At 40.5% G+C, this 18,018-nt stretch overlaps 2 protein-coding genes across 2 annotated transcripts in view; both read right to left on the reverse strand.

Moving 5' to 3' along the window:
* Nucleotides 1-3,584, reverse strand: part of LOC109963873 (E3 ubiquitin-protein ligase RNF19A) — a 28,311-nt gene extending 24,727 nt beyond the window's left edge. Inside the window, 1 exon segment of the mRNA XM_020606776.1 lies at nt 3,337-3,584. The gene's annotated coding sequence lies outside the window, so the exon portion shown is untranslated.
* A 1,959-nt stretch (nt 3,585-5,543) lies between these two features.
* Nucleotides 5,544-15,330, reverse strand: LOC109963864 (polyadenylate-binding protein 1). The gene is made up of 15 exons (XM_020606764.1): nt 14,428-15,330; nt 13,918-14,111; nt 13,650-13,765; nt 11,082-11,221; nt 10,904-10,998; nt 10,661-10,798; nt 10,336-10,431; nt 9,912-10,184; nt 9,697-9,787; nt 8,953-9,075; nt 8,693-8,835; nt 6,607-6,691; nt 6,306-6,436; nt 6,024-6,114; nt 5,544-5,912 (listed from the first exon to the last, which is right to left on the reverse strand). The coding sequence occupies exons 1-14, from the start codon at nt 14,618-14,620 to the stop codon at nt 6,025-6,027; spliced, it is 1,908 nt and encodes a 635-aa protein (XP_020462420.1). The 5' UTR covers nt 14,621-15,330; the 3' UTR covers nt 5,544-5,912; nt 6,024.
* Between the last annotated feature and the right edge of the window lie 2,688 nt (nt 15,331-18,018).

The raw sequence follows: 18,018 nt of genomic DNA on the forward strand, positions 1-18,018 counted from the left end.
TGCAAAAGGAGGCCCAACAAAGTACTGAGGACATAATACAGTACATTAACACACTTTTCAGAAGGCCAACATGTGTTTAAGATCCTTTTTTTATTGGTCACATGAAATATTCTAATTTTGTGAAATATTGGATTTGGGGTTTTTTTTTGTCTTTAATCCATAATCATCAAAATTGAAACAAATAAAGGCTTGAAATATTTCACTTTGTGTGCAGTGAACTAATATAACATACAAGTTTCACTTTTTGAAACAAATTATTGAAATAAATGGACTTTCCCTCGATATTCTAATTTTTTGGCACATACCTGTAAGATTGCTGCCACAACTTTTAAGTGACCAGGGTGCTCACTGAAACACAACAGATTCACAGAAAGACTGGTAGACAGCTATGTATACAGCCAGGGAGTCATGACAGGATAGTAATGATACAGGCACAAAGGTTAGTGTGAACAGTAAAAGATGCAGCAGCTGTGCCAGTAGAAATCAGCCAGCCACTCCAGCTGCATTCCAGGCCTGCCTGTCTCCTGTGTAATGCTGCCTCTATGTACATACCTGGGTTTCTATGGGTGTGGGGACAGTGAATGCATTAGTGAGGCTTCCAGTGCATCATGAACAAACAACGAGCAACCTCATAACAGGCAGGCTGAACAGCTATTGACTGATGTGCTGTATGTAGATGACCACTGGTGTGGTCAGAGAAGACACTTAATACATGTCAGTGTAACTTACTATCGAATATTAGGATGAACTATCTGCCTGTGTTGCAGGAAGTAAAGATTACACACAAAATACAGAACTTAAATTTTAAACTGAAAAGCAAGAAAGCTTATAAGCACAAAACAATCAAAAACTTAGTCATGCATTGTGCTTTGGACCTGACCCTACAAGACACAAAGGATTAAAAACTGCGCAAACAACAACCACAACCGTAGCTTTAACAGGGAAGGCATTGTTGAATGTACAAAGAAAAGCAAGGCGGGCCAACAGGGAGAAGAAATGGAAAAGTTTGCATCCCAACAAAGCCAGTACAGTCTTTAGCTGCCTGCCTCTGACCACACTTCCCCCCTTTCCTCCCTCACTCACTTCACTCAAGAGAGGAGGAAATGAGGGTCGCAGCCTGGCATTTCTGCTCAGCTGAGAGAGCTAAGACCTCAGGGAGAGGCTGTGAAATAGAAAGCAATGAACTGGTAAACTGGGAGTATGTGATATATTATACATCTGATAATGCTATTATATTATATATATGGTAATGCTGGAAAAACACTATATGTAGGTTGGCTGACATGACAATTTGTACTATAAGCCCATAAAGATTTCTCAACTGGTAGGTATTATGCCATACAGTTAATACCAAGGTTTAATACCTGAGCCAGTGACAGCAAAAATGAAGACACCCATTTAAGTTTTATATGACATTCTGGGTTTTAAAGAAACCCACACAACCTGATATGTTGCTTCCTTGGGTATTTTATTCTTAATGCCTCCAAATCCCAGCCATAAAAATTACCTGGATGTTCTGCATGCTTCCACATTTTTGGACCCATACAGCACATGCACTTGCGTTGAACCGAGACTCTTGGCCAGGCGACCTGGCTGACTTCTGGTTGGCGTCATGCACAAGAAAGGGATTAAAAAATATATCCTACAGCTAAACTAGACTTTCCAAATGATATTATACCCAATGAAGCACTTTATGATACACTGGTATTTATCTGATGTAAATTAATCACAAATCAAATAAAAATTCATCGATTCTGGAATTTGTGATTTAAAATCAGTACCAAATAGCTAGCCCTACAAATAGGCTGTTAAGCTGTGGGAAACACTGGTTAGTGAAACCATCATGAACCATTACATTTGGACAGTTACCTTAAAAGATGCTTCACATTACAGCAAACACTCCAACAAGATCAAGAAATGCTCCCTGAATTTCAGTTATGTTCTTGTTGAAGCTGTTTTAATAATAACGTTACTGTTGTTTATGTTTTTCAGATCCAAAATATAACACTGTACTAGCTGTATAGACACTAGTGGGTTTAAAAGGCCCCATATTGTAAAAATAGCCAAACTTTACACCCATGACTAAATGACAATAAATGCATTACGGCGTTATCTTATTCAAGCTCATTTCTCAACATAGCAGTATATGGACTGAACATTGATTCCTGTGACAGCTTCTGGTTGCATAATCCTTCCTAATTTTTGAAATACTGCTTTGCTACCACAAGCAAACAACAATGACACTGCAACTGCAGTGTGTGCCATCACATATGAACCTACTGTTCAGTTTTTCTCCAGCTAAGAACAACTACAATGGCAGGATGCTCTGGATGACAGATGCAATATCTGCTCTGCTGTACAGCCTGTGCACATTTACTACAATAACACTGTTCACAATGATCCATCACATCAACTAACCTGGTATACCCATTTAAGGCTCCATCAGAAACTCAAGCATATGATATGTACGCTGAGTTACACTATACAAAAGTGCCCAAAAGTGCCACATTGCCCTACACTTTAACATACTGTCACCATCATATAATTCAAGACTCAAATAACAAAGGCATAGAGACTAACATTCTTTGAATGATTCGACTGCAAACTGAATGAAAAAAAACACTTTAACTAAAGACCACATTTAGGCAAGGACTGCTACAAGAAAAGCCACAAGAACTCCAGCTATATAGGTGAGTCCCTAGCATTCAAGCATTCAAGCCCTATGTATAAGATGCTGTATATCAACAGGCTGACTCAAGGATCACTGTCGTTTTCTCCAGTTGCCTTTAGTTCACTTCCCGCGCAACAAAAAACGTTAACAGCCCCGGGGAAATTAACTTTTCCCCTGCTGTTTCCTTTTTTTAATCAATTAAAGGCATTCATTAGCAAACCAGTCCCGCTGCCCAAGTTGAGCACACTGCTGCGGAATCGACGTGGGTTTAAGACACTCGGCGTCTTCAGTTTGTTACACGCCGAGGTCTAGCAGTTAGCGTTAACGTTACAACAATGTATAAGATTGCTAACCGTTAATGTTACCTTTAGTGTTGTTCCTTGTTTTCTGCTTCCCGATAACGTTAGATAGCTAAATTAACATAAACCTAGCTAGCGTTAGTTTGTTGTGATTAGTGTCACTTTACGTTATCTTACAAATAGGCTATATCTGGTACACACCCAAACAGAAGTGACACATGCCGTTAGTAAAACATAGTTAATGAGCCACTAGACATGCTCAATAGGTCTCAGCTTACCTAAGATGCCCAGAATGCCAGCTAACTATCAAGCACAGCGAGCGTTAGCAGCTGGCTAGCGAGGTTTGCTAAAACGAAGAGAACGTACCGTCTGTTGCAAGTGACACTTGTTCCGGAGAGAGCACCAAAGAGGAAAGGAAACGCGCTGCTTTCCAAAACGATTTTAAGTTACTTAATCAGCTGTCCCGCAGTGCTGTGGATTACTCTTCCCCTTACACCCAGCACTTATTTCCTTCTGTTTTCGGTCCCACCTATCTGTTCCGATTCGAACAACAGCAGCTCCTACAGAGGTCGCTCTGTTGCTCGGTGTTCTCATTGTAGCTCAGAAATTCAAATCGCATCGCGAGACTTTGACCAACAGAGTCTAGTTAGTTTAGGCAAATAATGTTCTTTGCCGACTTAATATCCATATTTACAACAAAACTGTCAACAGTTAAAAATAAATAATAGTAATAATAACTAACAAAGTACAAGATCTTTATCACTACTGTGCCTTTCCAAGCCAAAGACAACCCCCATTAAACTAGACAGGTAATGCATGCTAACCAAACCTACACAGTGCTTTCTTGAAAATGTTAATTTGAAGCAACACTGTACAGACTTCACATGGTAATCTTGCATTTCTCAAACCATTATTTTCAAAGTGTCACAAAAAAAGGTTATATGCAGATTGCAATGTAGACAGTCTTTATGAAAAGTGGGGAAATGATTGATCCTATCAGTCTGTCTTTTATTGACAAAGTGGAACTCTCAGTAAAACCCAAGCTTTGATGGTTGTTAGCTGCTGCCACTCGGTCACTTATTCATGTAAAGCCATCCTGCTCTATTTGAATTTTGAGCGTCATCAGTGCAGACCACAGAGCTGCCTACAATGCATCAGCTTTACCATGGTAATGTACACTATTCATCAGAGTATGCATCTAATAATAGTACATACTCCTACTGTGTAGTGTGCAGTATGCTCCAGGGCTTCTGGAGCCTCAGCTGTAAATCACACAGCTGTACAAGAACACCAGTTAAAAACAGCACAGACAGGAAACTCAAATCATGGATCACGTATATGAGCAATTCCAAAGAAATGCCTATATGATCCACTACATAACACTGACACCTGGTGGAAAACAACAGCACCGTACCTTATCAAAACGGTGACTAAGTATTCACTGTCATTTTTTGCACACCTGACAGATCTAATTTTTAAATAAAGCAGTGTTTTCACCTACCAATGTAAACTCACTAACTCACAATGACTAAGTGAAAAGTTAGAAGTCCAAAACAAATATCTCATTTATAAAAGTGAACTCTTTGCTGTAGTACTCCAGAAGGTAGTCGTAGTTTATGTATCCTGTTTGCTTTAATTATCCCTCACATGTGATGGAAGAAGTCAGGAGCCACCAGCACTCTTCCTAGAATAGGCTGTGCAACCAAATTGAATAATCAAGATAAGAAGGGCGGTGAGCAAGAATCCAACAGTCACTAACAGAGCTTCTGAAATCCTCTGCAATGATGGAACCTGCAGGAAGGATGAGCATTTCAGCAGCTCTTCATCAACCTTTATGGTAGAGTGGCTACAGAGAAGACACTATGAGTAAAAGGCCGATGAGAGCTGTTTAAATGTTGTTTAAGAAACTCCAAAGGACCCAGAGCATAAAGAAAAAGATTTTCTGGTCTGCTGTCACAACTAGGGGATACAGACACTGGTCACAATTGAGAAATAAAGTCAGTGTAGCCAAACTCAGAGGTCCTTGAAGAAAACCTGCTCAAGTTCATGTGACCTCAGCACAGCAACAATGACCTGAATAAAACAGCCAAGACACTGAAGTGGCTTCAGGACAAGTCTTGACTGTCCCTGAGTAGCCCAGCTGAAGTCCAGATTTAAACCCCAGAGAACATCTGTGGAGAGACCTGAATGTTCACTGATGCTGTAACTGCTGCCAAAAAGGCTTCTACAAAGTACTGAATTAACATATTACACAAAAAGCTGCAGTATGATTTCAAATACGATTTGAATTAAGTCTAAAAACGTTTTCACTTCATCATTATGAATTACTGGGTGTATACTGACAAATTGTGCAAAAGGAGTAATTACTTTCTGAAGGCACTGCATGACAAATACATGAATATGGACTTGAGAACACAAGTCAAATAAAAATCTACACAATGAGGAGTTCCATGTAGTAAATCTGACAGTATAATATAATATAAAAATAAATAAACCGATAAACTGGTGTGAATGTGTTCTTAGTGTGTATAACCAGAAATTCATGATAACAGGTTCTGAAGCAGAGGCATACATTGTGAATGAGACTTTATTACAGCCAGTAGCATGATACAAATCACCTTTCCAAATGCTCAACTACCACCTTCCTGAACATGGCTGACATTCTGAACACAGACACAATAAAATGACATAAAACGGAGGAAAGCATTCAAATTTATGATCTCAATTTTCTCTATTTTGCTATTTTTTTTGTCAACAAATTTTTAGTTTATGATCAAGGTCTAGTCAAAGCATCCCTAGACCTGGCAGAGTCAATTGTTTTCTTCTTTTTTTTTTTAAGAAATAATTTATAATTTTGCGATGTTTTCAGAGTTTTAGGTTTTTCAATGTTTAATTTTTTTTTCTCTTTTTCCATCGGTGAAGCAGGTTTCAAAATGCTCAATCTGCAAGACAACAAGGAGACAAACGCTTATGCTGCAGTTCATTTACTTAAGTCATCGATTGTATAATTTCTTTTCTTCTGTGTTATCCAGAAATCCTCCCTACACACAAACCTTAGACGGTGGGAACACCAGCAGGAGTGGTGGACTTCTGAGCAGCCTCCTTGGCCTGGTGGGCCTGAAGCACAGCAACAGCCTCATCGACCTGAAATGAGAGAACACTTGTTATAGATAGCTGCATATGGAGCATTCCTCAAACTCATTCAGGCTAGTCTCAGCCAGCTATATACAGCAACCGGGTTTGTGTAACTTTGGACAGTTTTCAAAAGTGAGTAAGTTCAGAGATAATAAGCATGGCCAATAGCCTTCAAAGATGTATTCAACAGATTAACTGACCTTTGAGCGCAGCGACTCTGGTGACTCAAGCATATGAAGGAGCTCTGAATTGTCGATCTCCAGCAGCATACCTGTGATCTTGCCTGCCAGGCTGGGGTGCATGTTCTGGATCAAGGGGAACAGGCGCTCACCTGAAAGACAAACAAGAGTCAACAACAATCTTTTTAAATACTAAGTTCAACATAGAAAACAAGACTTCCAAGATGTCATACAACTTTGTAACTAGGAAGAATACTATCATTTCTCAAAACACTTCTGGGCATGTTAGTTCTTAGCAAAACAAGAAAGATGCAGCACTAACCCAGCATCTGCTTCTGTTCCTGTGGAGGGGCAGCAGCCAACATGGAGGCCGTCAGGGGCTCCTGTCCTTGGACATGGACAGCAGGCTGAAGATGGGGGAGAAGATTTGTATCAAGGGACAAATTCAAGTCCACTGAAGACATTAGTGATTGCACAACATCGACTGAGTAATTATCACAATAATTACCCCATATTAAAAGCAGAATTTTTCAACTGTATGTGGTTTTATGGATATATTTTACCTCCTGCTGCTGCACTGTGACCAGAGGATGTGGAGAAAAATACAGGGCCTGAGTTTACTGCATGTCCGGGAATGTTCCTGTACAGGGACTCACTGTTTTACCTCACCAGGTCTAACCTACAAGCAGTCGCACTGTAAAGCCCCCTGGGCGGTGAATGATCATCTCATCAACACTGGATTCCCCTGGAGCACAGTACCCGTTTGTTTGAGTGCTTGAGGCCAGTGTGTCTGTCGCATGTGATGTTATGCAGGTTAACTAGAGCAGTGGTCCCCAACCCCCGGGCCGGCACCGGTCCATGGATCAATTGGTACCGGGCCGCACAAGAAATCATTAATTATTTCCGTTTTATTTATTATCTGAGTCTGAACGATCTTTTATTTTGAAAAATGACCGTATTCTCTCGGTTACATCTCGGTCACTTGAGCGCCAAAACTGGCTTACTTGTGCGACATATTCAGCCTGCTCAATGAACTCAATCTGTCACTTCAGGGGAAAATGACAACTGTCTTCAAGTTGGCAGATAAAGTATCTGCATTTAAAACCAAACTGGATTTGTGGGGACGGCGCGTCAACAGAGGCATTTTGGACATGTTTCAAACATTAGCGTGGATTTTGGGTGAGACTGAGCCTGAGCCTTCATTCTCCCAGCTGGTGCACGATCACCTGTCTTTGCTTTTATAAGAGTTCGAGCGCTACTTCCCAACCACAAAGGACCCACGAACTGCCAAGGAATGGATCCGCAACCCATTTGTCAACAAACCAGGTGAATCCAGCAGGTCTGTGCAAGAAGAAGATCAACTGCTGGAGATCGCAAATGACAACGGCCTTAAAAGTATGTTAAAAAATAAGCAACACACTTCGGGTGTCATTGTCTCCTATTACCCCCAGATGGGACCGTCTTGTTGCAGAGAAACGAGCTCAGGGCTCCCATTGATTTAGTGTTATGGGGAGTTAAATTTTCATGCACTTTATATTCGTTTTTGTGGTGTATCTGTATCTTATTTTGAAGGCATGTTTAAATGTTACCATAGCGACCAGAGTCAGAGAGTGTTGGGGCTGTGGTCGCCAACAGAGGAAGGTGAGGAAGAGGGGAGGAGGAGAGCTTGTGAGTCTTAGCGGGCTTATTGCTTAAACCAGTCTATGCAGGAGCCTTATCTGACGGTTCAAACTGGCAACTTGTTGAAAAATAACATTCATGGAGTGTTTAATATAAAAAAAAAAAAAAATGTTGTGTAGGTATATTTAGATAATAGAGAAAGAAATGTGGAATTGCTGGTTCTTGTCATTTATTTATTTTTCCACGTGAATTTTTTTTTATAATTTATTTATGAGGGACAGAGGATGTTACTAGAGACTTTGATGTTATACTCATGTTATGTTGTTGGCGCAATGTTACGAGGAAGCTGCTAATAAAGTTGCATACGAGTACACAGTGGATTCATGTTTATTATTATATTTACAATATAAACAATCTACATAGCAAACCCCCCATACGCTCTTTAAGGAATTGTCACTGTGAAAAAACATAACTTATCTATCAGAGTTTTTGTTTATGCGTTGTCGTAGCTTCCTGACCTGCAACAGGAGTTGTGCATGTTCATGAACTATCCATGAACTAATGCCTTGTTTCTGTTAACGGTAGAGAGAATTGTTGTAAGGCTGGAGATGTCTGCATTATGCTAGTCAAAATATGGGGTTTCTCAATTACCCGCTTTGTTTAGAGTGTTACATTGGTAGATATACCGTTTACCTATCTATGGAGGAAACACCTGGAACTGTAAAATTTGAAACACTAATGTTTTTCAGTGCTTTATACTGAGAAAGAGAAAGTAAATTATTGCTTACCTGCTGCATGGTGACCTGTGGCTGGTTGGCCATGTGCTGCTGGGGATTGCGCACACCAGGAGCATATTTGTACTGAGGCATGGCACGTACTGGGGCAGCAGCAGCTGAAGCACTGGCAGGACGCTGGCTGAGTGCCTGGGTGGCTGAGGTGAGGAGGAGGGAAAAGGTAAATCATCAAAACCACTTCATGTTACAAACAGGCAGCGAGAGAGGAACAAAAGTATAGCATGTTCTTGTGACCTGAAAGCTGAAATACTTACGCATACGCTGGGAAGCTATCATGCGTGGGACCTGGGTGTTGGTGGTGGTGGTGGGACGGATGGTGTTGAAGGTCTGGGGCCTGGGAGCTGATGGGCGTATAGCATTAGGCATGTTTTGGAAGTCTGAAGGAAGAGGAAACCAATTCCAATGGTTAGAATTCAGTTCTTTCTCTGTTCAGAGGTTACTGGTTATCAGTTTATATACAGCATCAGTTTTCATTCTAATGGCCACACCGGCACTTAGTTAAAATTACATGGAACTAATGTCGAGGGTGATATCAAGTGACATTTTGCCTGGGCGTATACCAGGTGAGGACCCTTTAAATGTAAGGAGCCTTTCAGGTTTTTATTTCATTAAGATACAAGAGTGCACATTAACACAACACATGGATAGTGAGCAGAAGTGAAACAACATGATCTACGAGGGTTGAATAATTTGGGAAGATAATTTGGCTGTGAATTTTTTAAAACAATATTGCCATTAGAATTTATCTGTGTTATTCATGTAAAGTGAGCCAATAACAGTCACTGCTCAAAGGGGTCTGAAAACTTTCCATACTGACCCAACTGTATGGCTGGCCATTAGTATGCTAACATTAAAGACTAATGAGCAGGGGAAGAGGAAAGCGAACATATGGCTCTTTCCTGGAGGGATTATGTACAAGTGTAAACTTCATTCATATCAAACTCACAAAACCACCACAAAAAAAAGATTTCAAGTGCAATACATATGTAGTTACTTACGCTGTGGACGCACTCCTTGAGTGGCCCAGCGGGGGCTGGGGCGGAGCTGAGCTAGCTGGTTGGCAGAGTAGTATGCAGCACGGTTCTGGGCCTGAGAAGGAAGAACACAAAGATTCATCAAGTGCATTTAACTAAGAGGCATAATTAAGTACCTAATTGGCAACATAATAGAATAAGCTCAGTTTTACATGGTGTTGATTTTGCAACCAACTCACCTGAGGTATAGCCGCCATGAAATAGCCTGAGGGCGGGGCAGGCTGGTAAGGGTTGAGGACAGGGTTGGGCACAGCACGGACAGTAGCCATCCTCTGCATATATTGGTTGGTTAGATGGGCCTGGCGCTCCTCCTTGCGCTGGGCTAGAGCTACATACAGTGGCTTTGTAGCAACAATACGCCCATTCATCTCTGTTACAGCTTTAGTGGCCTCCTCTGGGGAAGAGAAGCACACGAAGCCAAAGCCTTTGCTGCGGCCACCCTCCATCATCACCTTTAGAACGAGAAATTGATTTTGCATTTATTCTGACAATTTTCTTTTAACCATCACAAAAAGAACATGAAAATATTAACTACTGAAAGCAAACAAACTAATCAAATCTTGAAACAATTCAACATTACCAATTAAGAAATGAAATTTGTACCTTAGCACTGGTTATGGTTCCAAATGGAGAGAATTCTTTACGCAGACGCTCATCATCTAGGCCATCATCCAGGTTTTTCACATACAGATTGACACCCTAGTATATGAAAAATAACTAAGTCTGTCAAACCAGAATACGTGAAACCAACTTTTAGTCTAGTAGAGCCAGCCATTACTGTATCTGGACAGACCAACTGAAAAGTGGTTTTGAATGGCTACACAATATGCCAGTCTCAACCATTCTTCAAGCATTTGATCACCTAGCAGTTAGACAAGTAATATTATGCTGTATGAATGTGCTTTGATGGAATAAGTGGTTGTCAAACCTGGTATCTGGTCATGCGATCCTGTTTCATTTGTTCAAATTTGCGCTTGAGCTCGTTTTGGCGCTCCCCTTTCTTCTGTGCACGGCCCACGTACACTTGCCTGCCGTTCAGTTCCTTACCATTCATGTCATCCACAGCCTAGAATGAAACAAGCACAGGTCCACTGAAATAAGCTAAACAGATACAATCGGCAGAGATACAGTGTATGGAGTACAAACAAAAAAAGGCAGAGGTGATCCTAACCTTCTGTGCATCTTCGTGTCTCTCAAAGCTGACAAAGCCAAATCCCTTGGATTTGCCATTCTCATCAGTCATAACCCGAATACTGAGTGCAGGCCCTAAAAAAATTCAAATTAAAACATTTAACAAGCCAAATCACCTGACTGATCATAAACACGTCTTTGCAATCTCATTTTCTTACCATATTTGCCAAACAACTCCTTCAGCTTCTCATCATCCATGTCCTCCCCAAAGTTCTTGATGTAAACGTTGGTAAACTCTCTGGCACGTGCCCCAAGCTCAGCCTCCCTCTCTTTTCGAGATTTAAAGCGTCCAACAAATCTGTTGATCAAATGGTGGAAAATTTTAGAACAAATTATACAAGCTATAAGGCCAAAGTCAATCCTCAACTCTTGATTTACTGCAACACACTAGTAACCTTTACTGGTATATCAGTGAGCAACCTGGAGGTGCTGCCCAGAGCTCTTTCACAGGACTCCAGGCTGCGAGCGATCGGTCACATTTTGCAACCCAATTTATTTAAGGTGCGACTGACTTGTTTCAAAGGTCGCAGTGGGTGCAAAGCAAAATAAACAGGTTATGTAAGAATGACTGGGAATCCCCACTGATTTCCAGAATCGATTTGATTCCAATTCACAACATCCCATTGATTAAATTCAATATTGATTAAGTTAGGTTTGTTTCAGATATTAGAGATATCAGCCTTTAAGTTTGACTGTGTCTTCAGCAGAGTGGCCTCAAACATGTCAAAGTTCTATGGGGCACTTGTGCCCCTAAATGACAAAGATTTAAGGGTGCAGTCAAATATTTAGGAGCACACAGTTACCTTTTTAAAGAAATGACACTAATGCATCTCTTTTATAAACATTTAACATTAAAATATTGTTTGCATAATGCACAGGGGCAAACTTGTGTTAAAAAAATTTTTTTTTACTAAAGAACTCTTAAACATAAGATGTAGCCCACAGCACAGACCAGGGGGCACTGCGCTGCATGAATGCAGCTTTTTTGAAACAGCACAGAGGTTACTAATTTTACAATTTCAAAATACTTTTGAATTTGTAAAAGCTGGAGTATGCTAACATTTTATTCAATCTGAAGCAGAATCAAATTAAGTAATCAAATATTTTCCTATTTTTGTTCCTGACCTACAATCATAGAGAGCCTCTGTACAGGAGACGAATTCCTTGGCCAATATACATGATTCTGAATTAGTGATGGAATCAACTTTGTTTAAAAAATAATTTTGTTAAAGTCTTGACTGGCACTGACTAAAAGTAAAAAAAAACTGTTTAAATGTTTTGTGCAAAAAAAAAAAAAATTTTTTAAATAGTAACTTTTGACTCAAACTAGCACCAAAACCCATCTGGAGACTCAATCACTTACAGCCAATGTCACACGTTACAGGAGTCATGTAGAAAACAGAGGTAAAACTAACTCTGGGGATTTCTAGAAGAGTACATAACACAGAACTACCTGAACATAAATTATGTTTACCTTTATAAGTTGATTACATCATCTGATTGTTATTTATACAATTCAGTAACAGCTTCTGTGATGCTTTCATTCTTGAATTAGAAAAACTTTTAGAAACACCTTTTCATATGTCCACACTACAAAGTAGCTCCAGTCTCATGAATGACCATGAATCTGAGTTAGAAGTAAGGTATCTGCTATTTACTGCTGTTCAGTTTGATTTGTTCAAGTGCCTTTCTATTTTTCACTTTGCTCTCTTTATAGCCAGTTAGAAGGCTACAAATTGTGAAGTTAGAATCCAAAAAGGACAGTAAAGCAATGAAAACAGCAGCGGTTTCATTTCAGCACCGCATCTTGTTGCGCAAAGAACAAAAGCCTCAAGAGGTCATGTTAGACTATCAGAGTTAAAAGCTTAATGCAGAAAAGGCATATATTTTGGGAATTTATAAATCAATTTTGGGACAATCTAATAAGATTGATCTGAATTGGAAAACAGATTTTTTTTTTTACTCAGTCCTATGAATAACTGCTCTCAGATGCAACAATCTCTGTGATACTGTCTTCACAACATTTATCTGCAGGTCTGTCAATTGGCTACCTCACGAAGCAGAGAATTCCAATCTATCAAATGTGTTCACCCCAATCTGTGTCACCCATGGACCCCTTTTTTGCACTTTGAGCCCATCTTTTCCTTTGGCGCAATGTAATCGCCACAGGCAGCTGCTTGATTCAGGCAGACCACCTGTTAGCCTATTTATGTGTTGGAAATTTTTACTTCAATGTCTTCTGATGGATTAGGCTCCTGGTGTCACTGTGAGTCTTGTGGTTTTACTTTTTCCCCATCCTCTGCAGCACTAATGCATTTCTTGATTTGCTTCTTCCAACCAAATTATTCAGGAAGATATCTATTTGACTGGGAAATGTTATCCACCACTACTTGTAATGTATAACACACTTTGATTTGAACATCTACAGTGTTACGATTTAAACCAGCCAAAAAGGAACCCACCATATACCCCTGGGCAGCAAACATTGTTTCATTTAGAGATGTTCTTTACTTATAACACCTTAAGATGTTTTAAACCATACACATTTCTCTGGGATGTTTATCATTCTTAACTGTGCTGTGTGGAAGCACAGAGTACATTTTGGCATGGCTGACAGGTGAGTTTGAGGACAAGATGCAGTTAAAAACAAAAACACACTTTGATTAGATGTAAGTCACTCCCCCACATACTCATTTATACAAGAGCGTAACTGTAGTGACACTTACACTTTTCTGTCATTGAGCAACATGCCATTCATTTTCTCAATTGCCCGCTCAGCAGCCTCGTGGGTCTCAAAGTGCACAAAGCCGTAACCCTTTGAGCCATTTTCATCACAAACCACCTTGGAAAAGGAAGATTTGAGCATATCAGAAACGATCCTAAATACCATGCATTTCAGTGGAGACAATTTACACACTCATGCATTCTAGTCATGCAAGTTCATGGCATGTATCTAAACATAGGCAGACAAAATGTACGCCCTCCCCTGCCTACCTTGCAAGAAAGGATATTTCCAAATGCAGAGAAGGTGTCATAGAGCGCCTTGTTATCGATGGACTTGTCCAGGTTCTTGATAAAAATGTTGCCCACTCCACTCTTCCTCAATGAGGGGTCACGTTGAGACCACATGATGCGGAGAGGTCTGCCTTTGATTACATCAAAGTTCATTGTGTCCAGGGCTCGCTCAGCTGAAAACAGAAGACAGGACTACTGATGACACTAGCTTCTTAGGTCTGCACGTGTCTGGCCTATTGCAATAACGCCAAAACTTGTGCAGAGGTACAAATAATAATCCACTGCATATAAGTGATCTCATAACAGATGTTACGACCTGTTTAGAACTTCATCTGAAATTGATAAATTGAGTAAAACTAACGTATGGACTAAGACATCCAATATGCTTCTTGAAAGGGAACGGCATTTATGGTCATGTTCAAAATGGAGTCGGTTTGTGCCACACACCGTGTTAGCTGTTATTATTATGCTACGTTACGGTAAACCTACCGTCCGCAGGCTGCTGGAAGTTGACATAGGCATAGCCGAGGGATCGGCGGGTGATCATGTCTCTGCACACTCGAATGGAGAGAATGGGCCCAGCCGGGCTGAATTTCTCGTAGAGCATGGCCTCAGTAACGTCTGGATGCAGGTCTCCCACATAGAGGGAGGCCATTGGATAACTAGGCGCGCTGGGATTCATGTCAGACAACGCGTGTTTTCAGCAACAGGACAAATGCTAGGTTGTATATTAACTCGATATTTTGTTGACAACTGTCTGAAAATATCGGTATTTTATATGGAGTGGGTTTTTTTTCTCAGCCTCTTAAACAACTTCACAAAAATTAAGAGCTCAAACGCAAACGCTAGCTAAGTTAACAGCAACGTGGGCTTGTTAGCTTGATTATCAAAATGTCGGAGCGTGGCCTAACGTTAACGTGGCTCGCACACTTCACAATTCTGAACCTGTACTATTTCACAGACTGCAAGTTGAACTGCCGGTAGTATATTAAGCAAATGCTCTCATTTACAATGATAAATGGAATGATAAAGCCCTTAAAGGGAAAGATAAATGGTTAACGTAAATGGCTAACGTTAACTGTTAATCACCCACGCTTTCAACAATAACGCTAAGTGCTTAGCTTGCTAACGTTCCTCTTATTCCGTCTTTCGTTCTTTTTCGAAGGCAGCGTCTTCTTCACGTTGCTTGTGTTGGCAAATCAAATCCTGCTTCACCGATTTTTATTTTCTTATAAAAAATATATCTGCGTGTGCTCTCTAGCTTTTGGTTTGTTTCATAATAATAAAATGTGTGCCGAGGCTACCTCCGGAGCACACCCTACGCAGACGGATTACAGGAATGAAAGGAAAGTCGATAGAGGTTGTTTCCTGATTCCTGTCGAAACTATTGCACGTTCACCAGCGGGACTCCCGGTGGAGGGGTTTGAGTACCCGAGTGAGACGTCACACACCTCGCGATATTTTATTTAGGTTGCTCATTGTATATTATTTGGAAAGTGTAGCAGCGCATTTTAGCATTTTCAGTCTCCAAATAATATATCAATGGCCACCAGTGTCAGTTAAGATATCAAATACTGTATCTAGCAGGCAATTGTTAAGAGTGTCAACTGCCAGAGACCGTACAACATGTAATATTTCATTGTAGCAGATATACAAAGGAGAGAATAATAATGAAGACAAAATGTGTAGAAAAGTAACTAAACTGCCTGAACATCAGGAAACTACTGGCAACAATGGCAGGAGGACCACCTATGCTAGGACAGGATTATTTGATAAAATATATCATACATACTCCAGAATAGTAGGTGCATAAGCATCTATTAGGTCAATTGTCAGCTGCACAGTAGGGGCGCTAATGCAACAATTCCTGGATGCGAATATGCCATAAACCAACAGAAGAAGCGTAAGATCTCTACTTTGCACTCATTACTAAGATACTGTATCTACTATACACTCATTAGGTTTCTCTGGGAAGAGTGTGATTTATCTCTTACAGGGATAGAGGAGGCACAAAGTTAATGACATGTAATGGTGGCATACTGTATAAATGCATGGAGAGAGAGAGGAGAGGGGCTCAGAGCATCATAGGAGGACCCCCAGCACCCTAGGTCTATAGCAGCATAACTAAGAGAAGGCTCAGAGACACCTGAGCCAGCCCTAACTATAAGCATTATCAAAAAGAAAGTCTTAAGTCTAATGTTATCTAGTCACATTCACTCTCTGGTAATAAGGGCACTGCAGTTAAAACAGAATGGATGTAGAATGCTGCATGGTATTAATTGATTTATAATCAAAATATTATAAGAATACACTTTACTTTTCATGGGAAAAGCATTTGAGTGAGTGTCCCATGCATCAGCTAAACTGAGGGGAAAACAGCTAAAATGAGACACTCTTCTGCAGTTTCTGCAGAAACCTCTGGCAGGTTTCTAGGGTACCAGTGCCATAAAATCATGAGTTCAAACATTACTATGCTATTGTGTGCCCGCCTGTTATATTACAGACATTATTTAGTATGTTGGTCACTTAAGAATATAAAAAATGATGCTTAGTACATATAAATATTAAAAATGATGTAGTGATTATACTGTATGTCAGCTACAATAGAGCACATTAATTACATACTGAAAGCTTTTTTCCCAGTTCTCTTAACCAGGAACTCAGAGAGACGAGGCAGTCCACTTGGATATAAAAAACCATGCTGGTTTATTCAAAGGATCACAGGTAAAATTAACATTACACGTCCAGGTATCTTCCACCTCCAATACTGCACGCAGGCAGATGAAGAATGAAAGACCCTGAACCCGTAGCAGTAGTCAAAACATGGAGAAAATCAATGTGTGTGAGTGTTGATTAAGTGGTGTGTATCTAAAAACATACGGGACATTCAGGGACATGACCTGACATTAAGCCTAGGAAGATATTATGATTAAGATTACGGCTAAACATATCATAATAATAATAATAATCATCCTGCCTGCTGACAATCAAACTTTTCTATCTAGTTATCCTTACCCATGTACACCCTGCTAAAATCTCATGACAATGACTAAGCGTTTAAACAGTCTAACTAGACATCCTGTCTCCACTAAACATTTCTAATACAAGTACCTAACCACCTACCTATCTGACTAAAAAATACCTAACAACAGACTATTTCATTTCATTTAAATGAGAGCAAGACTGAATATATTATTATCCCCGATCCAGCCACGGTTGTATCCAGTTTAGGTGCTTCAGCCCCCTCACTCACAGATAAAACCTTGGAGTGATATTTGATAGCGGCTTTAATCTTGATAAGCAGATCAGGGCCGTGGCTGAGACTTTTAACGAAGGTGAAGCCTTTTTTATCGGGTGCAGATTTAGAAAAAGCCATCCACGTTTTTACCACTGCACGACTAGACTACTGTAATGCCCTCTACGCTGGTATTTCTTAGTCTTTGCTTCGGAAGCTTCAACTGGTCCAAAACGCTGCGGCTCAGCTGCTGTCGAACATTCCTAGGTATGCCCACATCACCCCCGTCCTTCTCTCCCTACACTGGTCGCCAGTACAGTGGAGAGTTGAGTTTCAATGTTGCTATCTGTCTTTAAGGATATATATGGCCTCACTCCGCTGTACCTGTCGGATCTACTATCTATCTATGCTCCACACAGAGCTGTGTGCTCCTCAGAACACTTGTCCTTGGTTGTCCCACAGCCTCGATATAAAAAAATGGGGTGACCGTTCTTTTGCTGTGTATGGCCCCAGACTCTGGAATTCTTTATTGCTAGAGCTTCGGTCCATAACCAAGCTAGTGGTTTTTAATGTGAGCTGTGAGTTGTGCTCAACAGCATAGCATTGTGTTGAATGGGAGAACTGCAACTGTCTATTCTGTGTGCACATCCAGTCAGTAGCCTTCAAACAGCTGTGAACCATAGGGCCAAGGTTTTTTGCATCAGCTCCATCTCTCACTAACAAAGTGATGTGAGGAGCAGAATTTTCAGACAGCATGTACAGGTTTTGAAGGTCATCTGGCAGGTGAATCAGAGCTGCCACGCCTTCAGGCCCAACATACAGTTTTTTCACATCACACGTATTTT

Source organism: Monopterus albus, unplaced genomic scaffold, assembly GCF_001952655.1.
Source record: "Monopterus albus unplaced genomic scaffold, M_albus_1.0 scaffold81.1, whole genome shotgun sequence".
Lineage (NCBI taxonomy): Eukaryota > Metazoa > Chordata > Actinopteri > Synbranchiformes > Synbranchidae > Monopterus > Monopterus albus.

Bases quoted from the DNA above. Each gene is read 5' to 3' on its own strand.
- LOC109963864 (XM_020606764.1), bottom strand. From the start codon at position 14,620: ATGAATCCCAGCGCGCCTAGTTATCCAATGGCCTCCCTCTATGTGGGA. The intron at 9,788-9,911 runs GTGAGTTGGTTG...CTTCCTTCTCAG, and splicing joins TCATGGCGGCTATACCTCAG to GCCCAGAACCGTGCTGCATA. The intron at 9,076-9,696 runs GTAAGTAACTAC...CTCTTCCTTCAG, and splicing joins TCAAGGAGTGCGTCCACAGC to ACTTCCAAAACATGCCTAAT.